Source organism: Nannobrachium achirus, assembly GCF_963921795.1.
Source record: "Nannobrachium achirus genome assembly, chromosome: 6".
NCBI lineage: Eukaryota > Metazoa > Chordata > Actinopteri > Myctophiformes > Myctophidae > Nannobrachium > Nannobrachium achirus.
The window spans coordinates 35,029,920-35,045,820 of NC_137815.1; the positions used below are offsets into that span (position 1 = coordinate 35,029,920).

At 42.2% G+C, this 15,901-nt stretch overlaps 1 protein-coding gene across 3 annotated transcripts in view; it reads right to left on the minus strand.

Moving 5' to 3' along the window:
• Positions 1-717: 717 nt before the first annotated feature.
• The window catches only part of grm2a (glutamate receptor, metabotropic 2a), a gene marked incomplete at its 3' end in the record, with an annotated part of 45,669 nt that continues 30,485 nt past the window's right edge, over positions 718-15,901 (minus strand). Inside the window, exons 5-7 of one of the 3 annotated variants that reach the window (XM_080727770.1) lie at positions 11,648-12,711; positions 1,886-2,063; positions 718-794 (exon numbers count right to left, since the gene is read on the minus strand). In XM_080727770.1, the coding sequence (XP_080583896.1) occupies positions 718-794; positions 1,886-2,063; positions 11,648-12,711 (1,319 nt within the window). The remainder of the gene's footprint in view (positions 795-1,885; positions 2,064-11,647; positions 12,712-15,901) is intronic. The other 2 variants (XM_080727772.1, XM_080727771.1) reach the window with 2 other exon arrangements.

Sequence of the window (15,901 nt, forward strand, 5' to 3'; positions counted from 1 at the left end):
TTTGAATGTGAACTTCATTGTCTCTCGCAAAACTAATATTGTCCTCTAAGACCATGTTTAATATCAGGAATAAGTTGTTTACTCCAGCAGTCTAGCATCTAGCATATCATTGTATGAAGTAGGCTACAATTTAAGAGATTAGTCTCAACGTAACAAGCATGTTAATATCAACAGCTTTCCTTATCCACAAAGGATTGTTTAAAATATCCTGTTATTAAACAGAAATAACATCAGTTTAGATATTGCGGCTTAGAATCAGATTTTTGTTCACATAGATTACTGGTTTCTGCAGAGTGCACAGGTTCTTAACAAAATAGTCAATAGGCCCGCTCATTTTGATATTAATAAAAATCACATTTCTTTATTTACATAAATTACAAGAAAGCACAAACTGGTTCACCAAATCTACATTAAAAACATCCGGAATATATTACATTTAACAGATTTACTATAATTTACTCCATGTCGCAATTAGAATCTTTAATTAAAAAACGGGCTATTATGGAACTTCATTGGCATCTCTTTTCTACTAGTCAAAGAAAGAAGAAAGAATCAGGACATTTGTACTCACAGCACTTATAGAGGACAACAAAATCAGGATGATGTTCTGTGTGACCTCTTTTAATATCAGATACACCTGATTCTGGACTAGTGATTATACAGTATAACTCTGTTTAGAATGCTTGGTAGAGGAACCCAGAGGAACTCTTCAGATCTTCACAAGGAGGACGTTGTGGAATCCACGACTTCTCGTCCATTGCACACTGTTGGAACAACTGAGGCTGAGGCTGATGCTGCAACAAAAAAAAAAAAAGTCCGTTATTTATTCTGCATTTGAGCCACGGACCACCATTTGTTTTATCCACTCAGACCCAAAACTTCATTTTTGTTATATTTGTTATCATTGGATAAGATTTTGTCCACAATTGCATTCTGTATTCTGTATCAGAATAACAATTCTTCTACATTGTCTAAATTTTTAGACTTTTTTTTGTAAATTAAGTAATGCAGATGTTTAACAATAATATAACTCTTGAGAGTGTAAAATTAAAATCATTTTGAACTCTCAAGCATGCACAGATCTGCAATTTTCCAACAAAATACAGTCGACTAAGTCTTCTGATATAGTCAACCAAAAACTAGACTCAAACTAAAACATTTCAGATTACTAAAATATGACTGAAACTACATTTAATTTTATTCCAAAGACTATGACTATAAAACTAAATGTGCTGTCAAAATTAATACTGTTTACTGGACAACTCACAATACTTTGAGGAAATACATTTTGTTACGTGTGGTGTGAGTGGAAACTGAATTCCTAATCTTGGAAGTGTTAGAAACCTGTTGAACAGCCCCATACATACAGTAGGTGAATGCTAATGCAATAATAATGATGGAAATGTTTCAGATGCCATCAATATGTCCGTACATGGACATACGTGTCCGTGGCAAATACTTGGTCTTGTCCGTGGCAAATTTTAGATTTTCTTTTTTACACACCATTATCAGGTTCTTATTTTGATCATAATACCCAATTACTGAATTGAAGTCTCCAGGTTTTCTTCAGAATATGTATGACACTGATTTACTATGGCACTATGTATGACACATTATGATTCCACTAGTGGTTCTTAAATATTTTATTTCCAGCCAAGGACCACCATAACTGAGAGAGTGTATGGGTCCATTTGGTTCCATTTTACCCTCTCAGAGTTACAGACCTGTTATGGTCATTCAGGGCAAGCTCTTTATGTGTTTCTGGTAAGTTGTTAACATTATTGTCCACTCGTTTTGTGTGTCCGTGGCAAAAAAAAAAAAAATGGCAAAAATGTCCACCTAGCTAGCATGGCGATGACCCCGGAAATGTTTACAAGTTGGGTACCTTGAGAGAAACTGGAGCCAGGGCCGGTGTTGACACTGAAGCGAGTGGTGGCCACTCGGAGCGTGCTGACGTTTTTCTGGGGCTGGAACAGAATGATGTGGACCTTGGGGGTGAAGAGGCAGCCCAGCACCACGGAGCCACTCAGACTGACAGAGATACACATGGTGGTCGTCTGCACCTGGAGGGTGAACCAAAAGAAAAGATGTAAAGATTACTCACCTCGCCCGATGCACCTTCATGAACTTTTTTTTCTTCTTCTGTAAATGAATGCCCTACTTGATTATTACACAAAACAAAAGCATTACACAAAAGTATCAAAAATAGAAAATCTCGCAACTCGTTTTGAGCTTGTTTTTTTTTTTTTACAATATTTTTTGCGGGGGGGTTTGCCTTTATTGATAGTACAGTATAGGTAGACAGGAAACAGGATGTGACCTGTGACGCACTGTCAGGCATCAGAGCCTATATGTGGTATGCACCTGGAGAGGTTTAAACTGCCGCAGTGGTCTCCACCTTAGCCCGTAGCACTTGCCTACCCTCAATGACCATAAATGTAATTTAGATAGCATGTTTTATGTTTCTTTTTTCTATTTAAAAAGGTTTTTACTGAATAGGTGCTTGGTCTACCCACATATTTTCTTAGATTACTATTTCTATGCATTTGAGTACTGATGTTGATATTGATGTACAGTATTAGGACACTGGACTGGACCCTGGACCACTGGTTGAGAGAACTACAGAGCTATATGATACAGTACCTCTCGAACTATATGACTGGTAGCCTGTTCTATATATTTTCTTCCCCCTCTCGTTTTTATCTATCTATCTATCTATCTATCTATCTATCTATCTATCTATCTATCTATCTATCTATCTATCTATCTATCTATCGATCTTGTTTATATTGCGTAGGTGTTAGATTTCACAGATGTCATTACATTTGCATGAAGCATTAGTCAGTATGAATGTTTACACTAGAATGAGCTTATATTTAGAGCTCTGTAACAGCTCATTACGGGGGAAAGGCCTTTATCTTTCTTTCTTTTATTTACAGAAATAAGCAAGATAAGGTGCAAAGTAAAAGAGGAAGTGATCAGATAGGATTGCGTGGCCCCTCAGAGAGGTGTAAATGAGCTGTTTATTTATTTGACTGACAGTCGATTGCCAGTCCTTATTTAATTGAATCCGCCCACACACCTGCTATGGTGTGCCCCCATGTCTGGCCTTTTATTTTCAAATACACCCCCGCTTTGTTATTGCTATTCTCAGATAAATGCAGTAGATGTATAACCCATGCATTGCATGATGGGTGGCAGGTGCATTTTCCAAACGTCCCATTTTGGCAAGACACGGCAGGTTCCTGCTATTCCTTTGAATGCTAATGATGGCATTAACATGAGGTTGGCACTGAGTAGTATTGGACAGTGAGTGGACACACATGTTTTATGCAGGCTTATTATTGAAATTTCACATTATCATGTGTCCATTCTGCAGACCGGTCACCGGCCTGACTGGCACCAAGCACTGGGTGGGCGTTTTGCAGAAACCAAAAAGTGGAAGAGCCAATCTCAAATGTCTGCGCTCAGGGCCCTAATGTGAATTCACGCTACTGGGATGGTTTACCAGGCTAGGCGGGCGGCCAGGAGGTGGAGATTCTGTTTTCGCCCCTGTCCGTCTGTCTGTGTTTTTCTTTTTTACAAAACATAACTTCTTTATAATGGTCCTTCAAACAATCTTGAATCTTTCTTTCTTCATGGGACACATGGTAGCTTGTAGCACCCCCTAGAGACAGGGTAAGATAATGATGGTAAAGGTTTTGCATAGGCTTAGCAACGCCACGCATGCATCGGCCACACGTTCTGTTCTTAAATCAGAGATGGCTTTTGAATAGAACCGAGATGAGGACAGTACTGCATAAGAATGAGCTGTTGAGTGGTTTTTAATAATTCACGAGATGTTGCTTAGGAAGAGCAGAAGACAAGCAATCTGCCTTTGCAGAAAGATTCCTCCAGATGTCTGAAGTGAAAAGGGTTGTGTAGGACAGGGTGTGGAGCATGGCTACCATAGTCCTAACTGTCACAACTCTATGTTATGGTCTACAGAGTTATAAGTCGGACAAGTACTATAGTCTTGTCAACCAGACTTATGATTAGAATGCAGAACACAAAGGATAAGATAAGATGTGCACTGAATTCAATGTCCAATCTACAAGTCCCAGATGTGTGTGTGTGTGTGTGTGTGTGTGTGTGTGTGTGTGTGTGTGTGTGTGCGTGCGTGCGTGCGTGCGTGCGTGCGTGCGTGCGTGCGTGCGTGTGTGTGTGTGTGCATACACGCCGCCATAGGGGGTGGCGCATCGTTACAGCACCTGGCCCTAAATCCCCAGTCCCCATCGGCTGCAGAGTCGAAATTTACATTATCATGGCATTGGCTGTCCACAACCGGTTGAGCCAGTTCGCTCATTGGTGGCACGCGCTCCCGTGGGCATCCATTCTATTTGGGGGGGAGCGCTCCCATTGGTATGCGAATACAGGCCTATAGTTCTTTTGTTTCCACCTGGCCGATTTGACGATGGAGGTGATCCTCCACACAACTTCCAAACACCAGAAGAAGTGCACAGACAGCAATTCTTCGAGGTCATGGAAATATCATCATCCCTGAACTGCAGATGTAGTGCTTCTGTGTTCAACCACAATCATGCAAGATGTCGAGGATTTTGTGGTCGGAAAGGTCTTTTCATTTTCCTTCATTTAGCAATCCATGATGCACGAATATGAGGGCATGAAAGCACTGGCAGTCAACGGGAGAGAGGGAGCAATCGAGGGGGGAGAGAGAAATGTTTCTTCCAGAATTGAAATGAAAACTAAAACTATAAGCGTTCTGCTTGCGCTTGCGCGCGTACGTTATCTTTTGTGAGATCATCAATACATATCTTCAATGCCATTAGCTAGTTACTTTGATAATATGATACTGCGGCGCGGAGGCGGGGGATGCGCTCGAAATGAGTTCAGTGAGTTCAAGCTTCACAGTTTGCAGAGTACAGGTCTGAGACATTACTGAGAAGCCTTGTATACTGAAATTGGGAAGAAATGCAAAGGTTTAGGTAGGCCAATGCCCATGACATGCATGGGTGCTATGAATCCAATATGACAGAGGGGCCTTGAAAAAGAGGATCGGAACACTCAAAAGATTACGGAGGAGAGGGCGTAAAATCAAGGTGCTTTAAAAATTGTGACAGGGGGCCTGGTGATGTCAGGACCAGTGGTCAATCAATTACAATGAATGTAATAATATATATATATATATATATATATATATACCGGTGTGTATATATATATATATATATATATATATATATATATATATATATATATATATATATATATATAAATAATTGTACATTTTATATACGGTAAATGTGCAGTGTATTGGGGGGAAAAAAACATCCTGCCATCTGGGAAAGGAAATTATGTGGATGGGAGAAGATTCTCATTATAGGCTAAAACCCCTCCCCAAGACAACTCTGCAGTGTGTATAGGAAGAAAAAATCTATTTAAAAGATAAAAAGGGCAATTGGTGTGGCTCACCGAAATAAGAGCAGAGCACATATCATGATGACATACAGTAAAGGGCCTCTCGACCCTATAAGGACCATATGGTATGCGCTCCTGGTGACCAGCCACCAGGCGCCCAACGAAAAAGAAATACAACCCTACGTCCTCGTTGTGAGAGGTGGAAGCAGGTAATACTAACAGGGCTCTGGTAAAATTGCATAGGCTATATTCTCCTGTGCAGTGTGGATGAAAAGTTCATGAACAAACTAAATACTGCTTCTCATAGCTCAAAGTTCCACATTGATAAAGGTCAACAAGAGAGCAGCACAGAACGGCACACATGCTACACAGGTACAATCAAGTTGTTTGAATAGTGCAAACATGCTAATACAACACACTTGGCAACTTCCTGATATGCCTACTGTATGTGGCATATACTTATCAGATGCTATGCTCCACAGACAGCGAAGGGTGGTCATAGTTGCCACTATAATCTCGCACACATGATCAACAATATACTAGTAAGATGCCTCAGGGCGACAAGCAATGCGCCATGTCTTGGCCATCTGGCCAGTGATGTATATCAGACCAGTTACCCATATATGGAGACCCCTGGTACCCATATATGGAGATCCATGTACTGTATATGGAGATATGCTGTGAGAGCCCAAACATGCTTAGGCCTACTCAGTTATTTGTTATGTGAAAGTCCTATGACATCTGACATAATACTGTACATACAGTATACCATCTGTCTTGGCCATATATGGATTCTGTTATTGTTGTATGTGACCTCCATATATGGGCATTCCTATATGAAGTCCTGTTAGATATGGGCTTAATATTGATGACATCAGGGAACCCCATATATGGGCATGAAATGGATTCTGTTAGTGTGGTTCCCCTGACATCACAGTGATGTCAGAGCATGATGTCAGAGTGGCAAACCCATTATGTTAGGACGTGGTTCCTGACATTACAGTGATATGCGACAAACCCATAGACCGTAAAAAAGTGTACACGTCCAGACGGAGTCAGCATGTGCCATTTCACATACTAAACTGCAACCTTCAACCCTGAACCCAGACAACTTCAGTTAAAGGGTTAAAACAAAATCACACCTATAGTGTGAAGAAGTGTCCAATGTGTCCAGTGGCCAATATGTGACCCTGGGCGTACAACAAAACTCAAAAACAGGTTCATAGTATTATTCCTCAAGAGAACAGGGGATACAATAACTTAAGCTCCCTTTTATTGTATGATATACAGTAAGAGCAAAATGGCCACTGTGTGAATGTTTATTGTAAGAGCTTTGTGCTTTAGATTTGGACTCCTTGGGTTTTACAGACTCACTGGAAAACTGCTGTTACAGACCAGTTAAGTGATTTTATGAATTTTTAATAAGGACATGGCGAGGAGGTAACCTGTGGCTTTGTTTCCTCCCACATTAACCCAATTTACCAAGCATTTTGCTTTTAATAATTCATCCTACAATAAGAACGTATGGCATCCCCAATCTCACTCAACTCACACAATGATTTAAATTGTTAACAAATAATATCTGTCACGGCTATACGCCTGCTTACTTATTGGTTGTTGCTTCGTGCTATAGAGCTGCCGACTGGAAGGATGTTGTGCTCAATAAAGGATGACAAAGCCATAACTGCTTCTGGTTTCTGTAATAATGTGTTTTCTTTTTCTTCCCGGGAGCGGGTTATCAACCCCCAAACTGGAGGGTCAGTGGGATCAGTCTTTGTCTGGTCTCAACCCTTTGACCTGTTCGGCGTGGGTGACCCTGACCTGCCAGGAGTACAATACTCCTGCCGACATAGCTCTAGGTGTCATGGAGACGCACAAACCAGCCCACCACGATAAGGTGGTGATCCCGTCCCCTCCGTATACATTGGCAAAATCACGTCAGAACTGAAGACCTGCTAGAAAGAGCTGAGACGAAGCCGCTGAGCGAGGAATGTCACATTTCACAAGTTTTCAAATGTATAAAAAAATCGGCACTCTGAAAAATTCAAAAGTTAAAAAGGTTTCAAATGTAAAAATGTAAATTGCAGACCTACAAGCTCACACTGAGCTTGTAGATCGGCTATTCTTAAATGGCCGAAATGTATATATTGTAGGATTCAAGTGGTTAATGTATGTAATAATAAACAAAATATACAAAGTAACCAAACTATTAACTAAAGCTTTCAAATAACTGTAGTGGAGTAAAAGTGCAATATTTGCCTCTGAGACGTAGTGGAGTAGAAGTAAAAGATGGAAGATGACTGGACACATACTACGGCAGGACCACAACAATGACTGCAACATAGCAATGATGACATGGGGGCACCAGAAGGGAAAAGGAGAAAAGGTGACCAAAGACCAACTGGAGGCGTATATATACCGCTGGGAAAGAAAGAACATAAGCAGGATGGAAACCATGGTCTGAAGTGAGGACTGCAGCAGCTGACGGTGAGAAGTGGAGGCGCTCTGTGAAGGCCTTCTGTGCCACAAGGACACAAAGTGGTTAGATAGCAGGTAACAGGTAAAGCCATAACAGGGATACTCCATTGTATAGATGAGATAGGGTGCTGGGAGTGAGAGTGCAATGTTCTGCTGACATGAAATCACATTGACAAGTCAATGTCATGTTTCTTTTTATTCCTCTTTTTGAGCGGTACTAGCCGCTCCAATATGTGACTTTGTGTGTATAATCATGTGTATATTATGCAGTGTTTTTTTACATTGTATCAAATACTGGTGTCCCTATGTCCCTATCTGTATGTCCCTTTTCTCATTGGACAGTATAATGATGAGCGTATACTGTATCTATACGTCATCATCATCATCATACATACATCATCATGCTGTACTTAGCGTTTCTTCAGGTACTAAGATTTTGCTTCTGGGGGATGCCTTGGAACTAAATATTTTGAGATTGGGGGGGTCCTTCACATGAAAAGGTTTGAGCACCACTGACATAGAAACATAGGTTTAGACTTGCACAAATTTTCATGATTTTTTAAAATAGCAGATCTACAAGCTCGCAGTGTTCTTGTATATCTGCTATTTTTCAATAGTATACTACAAAATGAAGCGTAATAATACGTTCCCAGTCTAAATGGGTTAAACCCTCCCCCTATATGAAGAACATTCATGGGGGGCCCGTAGTGAATCCTTGTACCCAGGGCCCAGAATTTGGTGTGACACCCCTGCCTGTGACGTCATGTGGGTCTATCATCAGCAGCAGCAGCAGCTCCGTTCACTTCACACCGGTGGGATTTTTACTTTCATAGAGAGAAACTCATTATGTTGATGTGCTGCTGTTGTAAAGATTACTGATGATATTTGTTACCCCCACATATGTTACCCGGCAGTGTTTTCACAGGGGTGCAGGCGGGGAATGTTATATAGCGGCAGGCAGCGGCTGTTTAATCAGCTCTGTTTGCTGTTGAGATGAGATGGCCGTGCTATGCAGCCCTGGCATCCACGAGGAGAGCCCCGCCTCCCCCCGGGGACGCAGGATATCCTCAATATTTCATGTTGCAATCAAACGTGTTATTCATGGCTCAGTGGATGCTATTTAGTTTGCTTTAACATTTCATGAAAGACCACACAGTCAAATTTGTATCTGGCTACTTGGCATGCAGGTAGGAGCCCTGCAACATATCAAAGCTTCAACAAGAGCATCTGAACAAGGGTAAAACTATAGGGAACACAACAGTGTTGATTTCCTAGATTAAAACTAAATATAAACTAAGCTATGATGACTAAAACTATGACTAAATATATTGACAATTTTGTCAACAAATAAAAACTAGACCAGTCCAGTGGAGAAGAGATCCAGTAGAACTAGAAGACAAGTCATTTTATTTTTGGTTGTGATCGAGTGTTGCTCTCTGAAAATAGCAGATCTACAAGTTCACAATGTGTCGTGCTGCGACACATTGTGAGATTGTAGATCGGCAATTTTCAGCATGCAACCAGGTGTAAAATCAGGCATTGCAACACCATCAAGGACCGCCAAAATACATTTTTGTCGACAAAATCAACTGTAGATTTAGTTGACTAAATTCTTATGATATGAACCCTTGTTCACAAGAGATGCCTGATGTATTCTTGGTCAGAATACAGTGTCAGATCTACAAGCGCACAGTGTGTTGCAGTGCAACACATTGAACGTCTGCTATTTTCGGCACATGACACCAGAGTGCAACTAGCTATAAGCAGTGGTGTAAAAAGTACTCAAATGTTTTACTTAAGTAAAAGTATCAATACATGCAATGTATAGTAGAAACAGCCTGTTACAGGTAGAAGTAGAACATGGGTACTTGAGTAGAAGTACAAAAGTAGGCTATTGGTATCAAAATGTACTTAAAATGCCAAACTAGAAAGAACTCATTATGCAGAATGTCACATTTCACAAGTTTTCAAATGTATAAAGAAAATCGGTTACACATCGGCACTCAAAAGTCAAAAAGGTTTCAAATGTAAATTGCAGACCTACAAGCTCGGCTATTCTTAAATGGCCGAAATGTATATATTGTAGGATTGAAGTTGTTAATGTATGTTTTGTAATAATAAACAAAATCTACAAAGTAGCCAAACTATTAACTAAAGCTTTCAAATAACTGTAGTGGAGTAAAAGTACAATATTTGCCTCTGAGATGTAGTGGAGTAGAAGTGAAAGTAGCATACAGAAAATTACTCCAGTAAAGTAAAAAAAATACCTACAAATTTGACTTACAGTAAGTACAGTAGTTGAGTAAGTTACTTTCCACCACTGGCAAGGAGACTGTCTCTCCTTGCCAGTATAGCCACTCTCCAAAACGTTTTTTTGACGCTTTGGCCAATTCAGTTACACCAGTAATTATTCATAATGTCAAAGTGAAGTTTTGTGTCCGTCTGATGAGCCCGTAAACACATGGCTGTCCGTTTCCCCCGACCTCCACCTCCTCAGGGCCTGGAGGTGGAGGTATGAGGGTCCCTGGGAGCCACGCCATGGTCCCAGGACACAGGGAGGACACAGCTGGAACTCTTTCACACTCCACTCCACACAGTTATGCACAGGGACACCACAGCGGGACATTCAGTTCCTATCATGCCCTGTCCATTCTGGTTTTCTCTCTCTAGAGAGAAAACCAGAATGGGTTTTCTGTCATTGAGTCAGGGGAGTTCTCTCTCTCTCTCTCTCTCTCTCTCTCTCTCTCTCTCTCTCTCTCTCTCTCTCTCTCTCTCTCTCTCTCTTTCTCTCTCTCCCTTGCCGCACGCCCCCCCCCCTTCTTCACGCCTCTTAGACACTTTAAGAAACTATTTTTTATATTTTTCTGATGAAAATCAGTTGTCTTGGATGATGCTCTTTTGTAAAGGCGTAGTTCATCTTTTTTATAACACACTAAAGTGGAATAAAGCCGGTTCATTTAACTCTGATACAAATTTTACCCAATGGACCCAGCTGCTACATGCAAGAGGGTCTCATGCAAGTTTTGCTGATATTGAACACCTTTTCTTCAAGAGCACCTTGTGTTGTCATTGTCTCTGTCTCACATGCTAAAGATTTCCTCTTGAATCTTTTCAGATTCACATTATTTATGTCACCTCAATGTGAAGGTAATGTAGAAAACATTCATAGAACTTGTGTATTCGTGCTGCAAGGATGCATGAAATCCTATTCCCAAGCTAAAATTACCCTTTTCACATTGCGTCATCATGTTTTCCTCTGATGATGCTGATGGCTTACTCATTAGCAATCAGATGGCGCTACACTATGTGCTGTCCGGAAATGACTCAACTATTTGTTTGTCATTCATTTAATCAAAACCCATCTCAGCAACCTGCTCAGAGCGTAATTTCAGAAAGAAATAGGGGGTGTAAAAAAAAAGAAATTGGCGACGCGTTGAGAGCTTGTAGATAAACTATTTTCACTATTTGTTAGGGGCGAAAAGAGCATGTGTTTGATATGCCTATAATGGCATTCCCAAAATAGGGACGCCACGTTGAAAGTAATGGTTGCATTAAACGATGAAAAGGCTTTTCTAATTCTAAATTATACCACATGTCACATGTAGATGTATGGGCATCAGATTAATCTGCTAATGCAGTTCAGAGTTGGGGACATTATGCATAAATAAATGAATGAAAATGAATTTGAGGTTAAATGTGAACACTAGGGGGTGGCAATTGCCATCTCCTGATGCCCCTGAACCTGATGACTTACCCTGTAGTCGCTGGCCGTGACATAAAAGATGGGCTGGAAGGCCAGCCAGATGATGCAGGTGGTGTACATGGTGAACCCTATGAACTTGGCCTCGTTGAAGTTTTCCGGGCACTTGCGAGTCTTGAAGGCGTAGACGGTGCAGAGGATGATGAGCACACAGTTGTAGGTGAGGGACAAGAGCATGCTGGAGTCTTTGCTGTTGCACTTGAGGGTGACCACGTCTCTCCTCTCGGGGCTCACCTCCTTCCGGACCCCGGGGGTCTCCACCAGGAGCCACACCACCACCACCACCAGCTGGCAGGAGATCAGAGCGCCGCAGATGGCCACCTGGGAGGCCGGGCTGATGAAGCGAGGCCGCTGGGCGCCGTCCTTGACCCCGCTGAAGATGCGGGCGATGCGGTTGGTCTTGGTCAGCAGGGCCGAGTAGCACACGGCGAAGGAGGTGCCCAGGCCCAGCCTGCGCAGCGTGCACACCACCGTGGACGGCTTGGCGATGTATATGAACGTCATGCAGTAGCACATCAGCACGCCCATCAGCAGGATGTAGGAGAGCTCGCGCCCGCTGGCCTTCACCACGGGCGTCTCGTTGTGCTTGAGGAAGAGGCCGATGATGAAGAGTGTGCACATCATGCCCAGGCAGGAGATGGTGACGGGCCCGATGGCCCAGGCGTCCTCCCAGCGGATGTACTCCTCCGGCAGGTCGTAGCAGCCCGTCAGGTTGGCCAGGGGCCACTGGCCGAAGCTGCAGTCGGCGCAGGTGAACTCGTCCTGCAGGTACTGGTAGGACTGGCAGGGGATGCAGATCCAGCAGCACACGTCCCCCGGCTGCATGCTCTTCACCTCGTTCTTGCGGCAGGGGTCGCTGCACTGGGAGGTGGGCGCCACGTGGCCGGGCCAGGGGATCAGGTGGGTGCTGAGGGTCAGGTTCTGGGCCCAGTAGCCCACCTTGCGGTACACGTAGCGCCGGCCCTCCTTGTGGTAGTGGAAGATGTTGTAGCGGCCGAGGCTGTCTCCGAACGCGTCGAAGGTGACCATGTTCTCGGTGTCTGCCGGCCGGAAGGGCGCTGAAGACACGACGAGGACGGGAAAGAGAAAGGGAGAGAGAGAGGAACAGGGTCATCTTACGGTGAATGGATTCATTCAGTGCAATTATGTAAGACAAAAATGTTTGCCTCCGAGGCTGTGGGTGCTCTCGATACTATGTAACAACAACAACATCAAAACCACATGAGTGGAAATAGCAGAACTCCAAAATTAAAATGCAAGACTTTTAGGTCAGGCTTCACATTAGTAATAATGTGCTACTTCACGCGTTTCGGCATGAAGTTTTTATCAGCTGTGATAAAGGCAAAGCATGTTAGTGTAGTTTAGTGAATTAGCACAATAATAATTTTTTTCCCCTTCTTCTTTCCTTTTTTTGAGTGCCACTATTTCTACTCTCTGGTGTGGTTTTTTTTTGTGTTTTCTTTCTCCTACAAACTGTTAACCAGATTAGTAATCCTTTGCTATTTAAACGCTGGCTGACTGCTCAGTGCACTGTGCAGGCATGTTCATAATGGAATATCGAGGACTGTTGTTTTCGAAAGCATTGGTCACGCACGCACTCACGTTAAAAGTTAAGGACATCATGGCAGAAAACTACATAGGACGACTTTTTAATAGCAGTAAATGAGTTAATTGATGAAAAGTTATGATCATTTTGTTTAAACTTTTCAAAATCTTTTGAAATAATATATACATATTTTTTAAATGTAGATAGCCTCGCAGGCCATCCCGAGCTACGTCATCACCAATGTGCTTCCTTTCTCGGTCTGGTGTCCCTCCCATCGAGCCTCTTTATTAGAACTTGGGTTTCTAATTTCCAATCAAATGGCTGCATTTGGAGCGACCCGCCTCACAGCGCTCCTGATTGGTCGAGCGGCTGCTACAGCTCTCGCATTTTGTAAACAAACATGGCGGACCCCATGTCCAACGCGAGTTCACAAATCGCAAATAAAAGCTGCATTAAGCGAAGTTTTATCTGAAATCAACGGCATCTCATAACCTAAAAACGAACAACAGTTTGCACCTGGAATTTCTGTCTGGAAAAGACGTATTTGCTGTTCTGCCGACGATGTTTTGATGCGCTGGTGGTGGCTACTGACTGGACCTGTCAGTCAAAGTAAGTAACTACGTCATTGCGTAATGCGTTGTCTATGGACAACTCCCAGACTCTCCCCTGGGAAAGTCTGGCTGTTGCGAGGCTAGAAAAAGGAGACATTTAGTCGCGACCCAAAAAAATTGGTCTGCGACCCAAACCGTTTGGGAAACCCTGTGTGTTAGGTTATGTGGACCATGAGCTACTGGTCAGGCCACATTTCTGAATGGACCTCGTTTATTAGATCATGTGACAAAGTGACATAAGCCTCTCCTGACAATCTATTCCTCTTGCCCCAGATTGAACGTTGACTGTGCGCGAGGGAAAGAGAGGGACGCAGGTGCATATTGTGGATCTACATAATTGAAGCCAGAAAGGGTGATCCCAGTTTCAATTTATTTACCCTGGAATGAGGATTTCACAGATACATTTGGAAAGTTGTTCAAATGGTAACTGTTCATGTTATCTAAAACATTCAAAAATACAAAAATAAACTTGGGGCTGAAATAAACAGATTTTAGATATTATTATAAATTACATCATTTCATTGTGTTGATGCTGATCTAACTTTACATTTTCACTGCAGAGCAGTCCCTGGTTTGTGTACACCAAGTATGTACAACCTGTCAGCACTTTTAATTAATTAGGTCTATATTATACTACACGACAAGTGAGACCATTCATATGCATAATACATATTTATAAATGTTATGGTAAGTGTTGAGAATCATTTGTTGTGGTTTAAGCCAGTGGTTCTCAACCTTTTCAGGCACCACCCCCAAATTAATCATAGTTTAACCACCCTACAAGCACTAAGAGTTACATTTTGTATTACACGGTTCTATTGTGAAAATAGCAGATCTACATGCTCACCACGCCATGCAAGGCGTTGTGAGCATGTAGATCGGTTATTTTAACATTTTCTGACTCACTTTAGAAATGTGCAGATACCCTCTATATACACTTAAACTTTATACTGGTTTGTTTATTGTTGAGTGAGAAAGCAATGTTGCACATTAAGTTAATCATCTGGGGACCCCTCAAAATAATTTGGGGACCCTCCCCTAGGGGTCCCGACCCACAGGTTGAGAACCACTGGTTTATGCAATAGCATATCAATGACCATTATTTTAAAGATGTTGCCCTGCGTTATCTTTCTGTGCGATGCTCAGTTGGAGGAACCCTCCCATATTTATTTCACACTCGAGTCGAGATGCGTGACAAAATGAGCCTCCAAGCGTGAAGAAGCTCTATGGCAGTTGTTTCATCGTTGCAAATTGAATCATAACTAGGTCTTATTATCGTCACTGTGATGTGAAAACATCGTGGTCTTTCCGCTGCTTCCACATTTAAATGAATTGGTACAACGAATCTAAATTGATATAATCAAATCTGTCAGCGTGCACGCAGCCAGGGCACTTGGCAAGATATCATACAGGGGGTTTATTTATAGTGAACATACATGGAAAAACACATCATGAATCTAAAGAAGCTGCTGAAATGACCATTTCGATTTTCAGCCCTATGTATACTCGGCAACATTTACTCAGAGGCGTAATTTTAGAAAATGGTAAACGGTGCATTTATATAGCCGCCTTTATCCAAGGCGCTTTACAGAGATTGTGCATTACATTCACCCATTCACACACACATTCATGCATGCAGTACACCGATGGCAGAGGAAACCATGCAAGATTCCTGGGTAGAATGTCCTATTTTGTCAACAAAAGAGCCCTCAGGACTACTCTTGCTGGGGCCATCATTCAGCCCCAATACGACTATGCCTGCACCTCCTGGTACTCAAACATTAAAATGCCACTGAAAACTAAGCTCCAAACCTCCCAAAACAAATTGATTCGACCCACCTTTATCCCAGACATTTTGCGAGCCAAGGATATGGCTCAAAGTAGAAGACAGGGTTAAACAACTAAAAATGGGACTGACTTTCAAAATAGTCAATGCAAATCTGCCCTCAACCAAACACCTCCAAAAAGTTAGCTACACCCACAGCTACAACACTAGAGGGAGCACACACAACGATCTGATAATACAAATCCATAGCACAAATATGGGAAAATTCTCCTTTTACAACACTGCCATTCAAGTGTGGAATTCCT